The sequence below is a fragment of the Chaetodon trifascialis genome, chromosome 1 (assembly GCF_039877785.1).
Source record: "Chaetodon trifascialis isolate fChaTrf1 chromosome 1, fChaTrf1.hap1, whole genome shotgun sequence".
Lineage (NCBI taxonomy): Eukaryota > Metazoa > Chordata > Actinopteri > Chaetodontiformes > Chaetodontidae > Chaetodon > Chaetodon trifascialis.
The window spans coordinates 20,606,688-20,615,382 of record NC_092056.1 but is presented as its reverse complement, the minus strand read 5'-3'; the positions used below and the strand labels follow the sequence as shown (position 1 = coordinate 20,615,382).

The following is an 8,695-nucleotide window of genomic DNA, read 5'->3' as shown; positions in this document are numbered from 1 at the left end:
TTAATACTCAAAATAAAATGCCATTTCAAAAGAGCTACAGGTTTCAATAACTTCACAAGTCCTTACTGGCCTGCTGGAGTTTTCACTAGTCGTTGGCCCGGTTCCCAGAATGCCATGTTTTGTTGCTCCTGACACTCCCATCTCTGCTCACTGTGGGCCAGCAAATGGCAGTGAATGTAAGCCCTTTTGTCTCTTCACCTCCTTTCACTGATACAAATCCCCCAGTCTGAGAGGTAATTCCCAGTGCCTCCTTCCTCATGTGAAATGAATCTTTCCAGGTGAACCAGTTTGATTAGTCGAGGGACACACTGGGAAACACTTCAGCTGAAATCCTAGGCACATAATGATATTCCCCTGCAACAGCAAAGAGCATTTGTCTTCGTGACAGCACATGGTTGTACATGTCGTCTTGTCTGTGGCACAAAAGGAGACAAGCTATAGCTTCCTTTCAGCAGGTGTAATCAGTAAAGACTTGTACAGTTCAGAAGAAACCTGTTGGAGCCACTTGCGTACACAGACAACAACTTTGCTTCAGCCGAGGGGTCATGTGGTGTGACGTGTTTGCAGGTCTTCTACTGAACCAGTGGCAAAAACAGCGTCAACCAACACTTCTCAGTGAACTTTAAGGATTGCCAGGATTCATGGCTCAGTTATCCCTTTGGCAGCTCCTGTCCTGTGGGTGCTTTTATCTGGAGGAAGCTCCTGATTACAGTAATCTGATTTCTTTTTTTCAATGCGATTGATTATACTGCAGGATAACTGCGAGGCAGGTTTTTAAAGGGAAAAAGTGGCCAATTTACTGCGACCCTGAGAGATTACAGTATGTTAAATGATAAGGGTATATGGGTGGCCTATATTATTTTTCACCTTTTTTAGCTAATTATTCATCAATATTTTATTACTTACTAAAATATGAAAACCATTCAGAACATAAAGGACAAAGTGTTGATTGTATTGTAAGAGTGTACTCATAATGAAAGGCAAACAGTACACTTCAAACAGTACTTCCCTATTCTGTGAGAAAAGCAGCATGTCTCAGGGTCAGCTATGTTTTCTTGTGTGATCTTATCTGACATGTATGTATTTTGTCACACCTCTCTTGCTCTATGTAATTTTCCACTGTAACAGTTAAGATAATTGTGACTCACTAATATTCAGCGAGCACTGTCACAACGGGTTCACTCTGAGTTCTCACTCTGGGTTCACAGTGAGCCATCTCATAGCATTTAACACAGCATACTGATGTTACAGAAGGATGGAAAGTCACTTGTTCAAAATGTTTGAAATTTTGCCCCCCAAAACTTGTACATTTTAATTTACACTGTATGTCAAGAACTACACTTACATACAGTTTGCTCTAAACTGCTGGGAAAGACCTGAACCTTGGTTACTCATTGTTACGATGTGTGTCAACCTGATGTGGTTTTCAGTCTTATCAAGTGAAATCAGTGGATAGATTCACTGAAAAAAGACCTACAATGGATTAGCAATAATAAAGATTATTATTATTATGACAGGGCTGCACGGTGGCGCAGCAGGTAGTGCGCGTGCCTCACAGCAAGAAGGTTGCCGGTTCAATCCCCGGGTCAGGCGGGGCCTTTCTGTGTGAAGTTTTCATGTTCTTCCTGTGCATGCGTGGGTTCTCTCCGGATACTCTGGCTTCCTCCCACAGACCAAAAACATGCTCATTAGGTTAATTGATGACTCTAAATTGTCCTTAGGTGTGAATGTGAGTGTGAATGTTTGTTTGTCCTTGCATGTGGCCCTGCAATCGGCTGGCGACCGGTTCAGGGTGTACCCCGCCTCTCGCCCATTGTAGACACTGAGAGGGTGTCAAAACTCCATTATTAAAAACACAGCTCCACTGCCATCTACTGGTTGTGTCAGCTGGTGAGAGCACATTTTGTGTACTCAGGGCAACAGACACACTTAATATGCTATGATAAAAGTCTGTTATGAATGTCTAGATATGTATTTAGACATATCAGTAAATAAGCTGATGCTGAACCCTTTTTTGAGACTGTGACAAACATTAAGACATGATTCCGCTTTTTGCTGCTCAACAAAGGGAACAAGCAGTTTTTCATTTTGCAATCTTTTCATCGAGAGGAAGTCGAAAGCATGACTGTCGTCTGTAGTGGAATACCAGGACAATTGTCAGCTAATTTGTCACGAGTGAGAACCATTTTTACAGTAGTCATAAATAAGAAAAAAAAGGCATTAGATGAATTGTGAACAGTTTTGTTACATGAATTCACAATCAGACTGTTTGAGGGACGTTACAGTTTTCCGGCACATAAAGGGACGGCAAGATTGACAAGATCTTAAAGTCTCATCTCAGCCTTATCTGAAGTCTAGCGTCCATCAAGAAAGGCAAAGCTGTGAGCGAAATATTTCTCTGTGGCAAAAATGTAAAAAGAAGACACTTCCACAGGATTACTAGATGAAAATGTGTGTTTTGTCTAATTATGTTCCCACACTTGACAGACAATTAAAGCAATTCTTGAACAGAATCTGTAACATAATCAATACAATTTCCCTTTGTTGGCATCAATAAAATGATTAAAAAATGCTATATTTTTTGCAAAACTTACATTGAGACATCTGTAATGCATACAGAATTATTTATTGTTTTCTTTATGAATACAATATGGCATAAATCAGACTTCATAATATATAGCATTTATAAATATATGTTCAACATTTAAAGAGACATATAAAACTTAAAAAAAACAACCATGTAAAACAGGTTATTTACAGTTGGACATTTATCGCACAGAAAAACTGACTTCCTGTTCTGTTGTCATTTCATACGAACTGAGCTTCATTGCGGGCAAAATTTCCTTCATCAAAATAATCCACACAGTATAAACAAGAATATCTACACAGCATCACACAGCACAGACAACATACATTTCAACATCAGGATGGATTGTTTTCACACATTTTTATTAAGATGTCCATTTGGTCTTGTGACTCTGACACACACTTTGAACTGTCGGTCTGATTGCTGTGTCTCTTGGACACAAAGGACACCTCTCTATTGCCCTCACCAGGGGAGGTGCTGGAGATGTGGCGGAAGAGCTTCTGGATGCCGGTGTCACGCATGGAGCTCCTGAAGGAGCGAGCTGCGAACATGTAGAGGATGGGATTAACAGTGCTGCTGATGAAGACCATGGCTCCAGCGATGAACGCTGTGGTGCTTCTCACACTCTCCAGATTTCCTGCTGTGTTGGGGAAGGAGTTCTCAGTGGCCAGGATGATGACTGAGAGGATGTTTCCTATGTGATGAGGCGTCCAGCAAATAGCAAACACAACCACTACACTGGCAATCAGGACTGTGGACTTGCGCTTGGACTTGAAATTCATCTGAGTAATGCGGCTGCACAGGCAGCCATAGCAAACCACGAGAATGGAGAAGGGTAGTATGTAGCCCACAAGTGTTTCTAACAGCACACACATTAGCTCCTGGGTCACAGAGGTGTAGGACCGGTACAGACAGTGCTCCCCCACAGGATCCTTGTCTACAATCTGAGTTGGGATGACAGGTATGCTGAACAAGAATGCAACAGTCCACAGAGCCAGCAGAACTTTATTCAAAGCTTTTTTCCTCTTCCAGTCAATTGAGGCAAAGGGATAGCGCACAGCCACAAAGCGCTCCACGCTCATGAGAGTGATGAGGAAAACGCTGCTGTACATACAGGCGTTGATCACGTAGACTGTGGCCTTGCAGGAGGCTTCTCCAAACACCCAGGACTGGGCCAGGGAGTAGATCCATACAGGCAGGGTGATGAGGACCAGCAGGTCTGCAGCAGCCAGGTGCAGGATGAGCACCACAGTGTGGGAGCGCTGCTTGACGTGTCTCAGGATAGTCCAGATCACCAGCAGGTTCCCCGGGGCTCCAACCAGGAAGGACAGACCCAGGATCACACAAGCTACTGCGGTCCCACCGTCGAACTCCTCAGGGACCGTTTCCTCTGAAGGCGACAGCTCGGTTGAGTGGTTCATCGTGCAAGTGTATGTGCTGACAGTGATGTCTGCATGAAAAGAAAAACAAAGTGCTGCACAAGCAAGTCTTCACTTCCCTTTAAGAATAGACAGCACAGGAAAGGGTTTACCTCACAGGGATATTTGAGACACAGCGAGGTGATTCATGCGTGCGTCACGGGTTCATTTTTCACCTCAGGTCATAGATTAGGGTAAAAAAAGAAACATGTGGTCAAAAAGATTTAGAAAAAAAGTTTTTCAGGTAAGTTAAAATGAAAATGAAAACTTACACCAGAGAGTAAATGTGGGAACGACTCTTTGATACAATAACAAAATACATAAAATAATGATATTTTAAAACTTCCATGGTGTACAGAAAATCTCAATTATATGGAAAACATATTCTTCCAATGGAACAAAACCTTGCTTCTCATACAGGCAATGTAACATGGGGTCTTAAAAAGTGGCAGAAACATGTTTCAAACTTTTAAACTATGCAGCAATAAATTATCATCAAAATTGAGAAACACATAAAGATTGCAATCCTGTGCTGGCTCGCACTGACATCTGAGGGTAAATGTGAAACAAGGATAGGAGGGCATGGTGTGTGTTAATAATCACAATTACCGTTCTCAGCACTATTTTTACTATGTGGCGCACAGGCTTTCAAAAGCTTAAATCACACATAGGCCTTCATAATGGAGTCCGTCAATTAACAGCAGAAGTAGACAGACAGAGGAAGACAGATTCAGTCTTTTTCACACAGAGGCAGACATCAGCTCTATCTGTGTATTTGCTGCCCTCTGGCCAGTCTGCTGCTGTACTACCAGCTCCCTGAGTTTGTTGGTCTGAGTTGCCATTTCCTGGAACAGCTTGACCAGTTGAGCCTCCCTGAGACTCCCTCGTAAGTTCCTCGCGAAGAGGACGTATAACACAGGATTCACTGAACTGCTGAGGAAAACAAGGGCACCAGAGCTAAAGACAATGCTCTTCGGCACACATTCATGTTCAGTGCTTGATAGGATGCAAACCAGATCAATAATGTTGATGACATGGTAAGGCAACCAGCACAGAGTGAAGGCGATCACCACAGCGTGAACAAGAACCAAGGATTTCTGTTTGGAGTTGAAACTCATCTTTCTGAGCTCGGCAGCTACTAGACAGTAACAGATGATAAGGATGATAAAAGGAACTACGAATCCTCCCAAGGTCTCCAGACATAACAAGATGACCGCTTGAGTCACAGAGCTGAATTCCCTGATGAAACACTGCTCACTTCCTTCACTTTCTTCCACAGGCTGTGCCAGTAAAGTAAGCACTCCTAAAAGCAAAGCAAGAAGCCACAAAAGCACAAGACATCTGTTCATAACGCTCTTAGTCTTCCAGCGCCTCATCCCAAATGGATGACAGATGGCTAAAAAGCGCTCCACACCCATAAGAGTGATGAAGAAGATGCTGCTAAACATGCACACACTGACAATGTACACCAAGGCCTTGCAGAAAGCCTCTCCAAACACCCAGGTGTCTACCAGGGAGTAGATCCATAGAGGCAGCGTGATGACGACCAGCAGGTCTGCAGCAGCCAGGTGCAAGATGAGCACCACAGTGTGGGAGCGCTGCTTGACGTGTCTCAGGATAGTCCAGATCACCAGCAGGTTCCCTGGAGCTCCAACCAGGAAGGACAGACCCAGGATCACACAAGCTACTGCGGTCCCACCGTCGAACTCCTCAGGGACCGTTTCCTCTGAAGGCGACAGCTCGGTTGAGTGGTTCATCGTGCAAGTGTATGTGCTGACAGTGATGTCTGCATGAAAAGAAAAACAAAGTGCTGCACAAGCAAGTCTTCACTTCCCTTTATGGATAATTTGAACATGAACCAGGTTTCTCATGGGACCCATCGAGCCATAGATGTGATTTATGCAGGGACAGGCACCAGAAACTGATCAATCTGCTGCAGACAGCTGATCTGCTGAGAACAGTATGTTTGATTACTGCCAAGTTTGCATGACAAACAAAAAAATTAAAGATCTTTTTTTCCTTTTCTGGTTCTTTTTATCCAAATCACTGGCCAAACATCGGCTTCTGAAGGACTCTGCTGTCACTCTCACTCACCTCGTGTATCTTTGAGATATTTGATCTCTGGCATCATGTGCATCACTGCCACTTTCTGCTAAAGCGTGTGTATCAGAATCAATTTTTTTTAACAATTGATCTGTTTTGTTTGTTTCCTACAGCTCAGTTGGGCTGTGACCCAGCAGAAGACTGTGGCTGCTTAGCAACTTTCACTATGGCTCTCTGCAGCAACGAATACATAATACATCACTTTGTATTCTTCTCTAAAAGCAAGCAGTCTTTCTCTTCTCCATGGGTTATCACCATCAGCAGACACTAATGTCATAATGTCACCTGTGCTTTGAGAAATCACAGATATCATGAAGCATAATGGAAAACAATAGGAGACAGATCACACTACCTACTGCAACAGTCCAGCTGAAACAGTCCTTGTCACAAAAGAAATCTAGTTTTTACATGATTCATTCATTCTGAGATGGAAGGTTAAGCAAGTAACTGTTACATTTGCATTTACAACAACGCTCCCATGCACCTTAACTTTGGACTCTTGTCAACTCCTTCTATTGCATGGATGTCACCTGCTGGAACAGTTAATAATTACCATAACTTACCACGTCACTGATTCAGTCAGAATAATTCCTGACTCCAGAGCACCAAATGGAAACTTTGGTCTAACCCCCTTTTCCGTCGTTATATCCCTGTATTGTACTCTATGTAGTGAAGGAAATGTCTGAAGTAATGTTCATTTTCTAATGAGGTCCTTCCATTGAAAAGCTTCTGATTGGAAGACCAGTGCAGTGTTTTCCCATTATCTTCCATGCATCTTGTGATAGGCTAAAGGTGGAGCTACAGACATTGATTATGCTTTCAGTTTCAGTTTTAGCATTTACTGCTCCTGGGGCAAGCGATCTGCGCCCCACTATAAAGTGGATGGAGACCTGCTATTAACATCTTATGGTCTTATTTTGTCAGAGCTCCACGTAGCTCCACCTCTGGTTCTTTACATCATATTGTAATCTGCCTTTGTGATACAACAGTTTAAGAATCCATTCAAGTTATTTCCGAATTCTTCTTGAAGCTGGGTGTGTGGCTTAAAAACTGACCGTTTCACTTGCAAGCATGTTCAGTGTTTGGCCACATCCAAACTGGGGATGTCACAGCAGATGTGATGGCTGATGAAAAGCACCTACTGTGAAATGTTCTTTCTTTTTTCACATGCATATTTTTGACAAATGAGCCATGCGATTGAAATTCAGTGTCACACACAGTTTGTTTGAGAGTTGAATGATGAGTTGAAAGTTCATCCAAATGAGTAAAATTTGTCAGCCTGGGTGTGTGTTCACTGGGAGCAGTGTTAAATATAAAGTCTGACAGCAGCAGGAAGGAATAACTTACAAATGGAAATGCAGGAGCAAAAGATGACAAACCACCAGTGGGAGAGACTGTAGTCACACTGAGCCTTGTGATTCCTGTGACATCAAGTTATCACCATTTTCTTGCCATGTTAGCATCGCCTTTGGTTGCACTGAAAACACAAATGCTAAAGGATGAAAGATGGAGACCACCACCATGAAGCAGAGAAAGGTGACTGCTGAAGAAGTTGTTGCTTAGCCTGCTGGTCCTAGAACTGGTCCTTATACATGGTCTGTGGTCCCACCCAACCAGGTTTCTAAGATTTAAGAGAGGGGGATGAGAAGATAAAAAAAAACCTTGGGTCTCCAGAAACAATAGAGGTTAAAATATCTCTGCTATCCAGAGTAGACTGTCTTGAGGGGTGAAGTGAAGTTTTCTTTTTTCTTTCTTTTTTTTCCCCTCCAGTTTTTATTGCAACAACAATAAACCAAGAATACCTGATCCTAAAAAGAATTGTCTAGCATTTCCTAGATATTCTTAAAAACTTCTTTCATCTCAGCTTGTCAACTAGTTTTCTAGGCTGTAACAGGATTTTGATTAACATAAGGAAACCCTGGATCTCTGACATTATTTCAGATTCTCCCAAACACATTTTTCCACAACACCTCCTTGGCTGAAATATATATGGAGCTTTAATTAGGTTAATGGATCTGCATCAAAAACTGTACCCAAGCTCTCAGGTGTTGGTCACAATGTCACTGTGTTTCTCCAGAAAACAACTCCTTATAAACTATTGGATGAACTGCAGAGGTTATGCAGCTGGTCACTCAACCAAAAAGTGCTACAGGTCTGCTGGGAAAGGGAGAGAACACCAAAATCAAGTTTTGGCTGGACAGGAGATGCAGCGACAGGAGACCTACAGGGAGGGAATATGAAGGACATTTGTCCAGTTGTGAGATAGCCTGCATAATCCCTGTATGGTTTATAGAAACTGTAGATTTTTAATTACTTCAAATGGAAGTAAATAAAAGTGGGCTTTTAATGAGTGGGCTTTATAATTACAAGGACTGTAAGCATGCAGGTTGTGTACACAGGGAGAGCATGCAAACTCCACACAGAAAGGCCCCTTTCCTCGAGCAGCGGGCACCGGAGGCAAGGTGGAGGGCACGTCCCCAGCGCCCACAGTGAGATTCGAACCCCAGGACCCTCTAGTACCACCTGTTCCACCATGCCACAGGTGCAGTTTCATTATAACGCAGTTTCATTTCCTCACCATGGGGTT

The 8,695-nt window shown here is 42.9% G+C and overlaps 2 protein-coding genes across 2 annotated transcripts; both read right to left on the bottom strand.

The window, feature by feature from the left end:
* Nucleotides 1-2,612: 2,612 nt before the first annotated feature.
* Nucleotides 2,613-4,081, bottom strand: LOC139336178 (leukotriene B4 receptor 1). The gene has a single exon (XM_070970180.1). It carries the CDS (start codon nt 4,006-4,008, stop codon nt 2,923-2,925), a length of 1,086 nt encoding a protein of 361 aa, XP_070826281.1. The 5' UTR covers nt 4,009-4,081; the 3' UTR covers nt 2,613-2,922.
* A 595-nt stretch (nt 4,082-4,676) lies between these two features.
* On the bottom strand, nt 4,677-5,762 carry LOC139336244 (leukotriene B4 receptor 1-like). The gene has a single exon (XM_070970310.1). It carries the CDS (start codon nt 5,760-5,762, stop codon nt 4,746-4,748), a length of 1,017 nt encoding a protein of 338 aa, XP_070826411.1. The 3' UTR covers nt 4,677-4,745.
* Nucleotides 5,763-8,695: the final 2,933 nt, after the last annotated feature.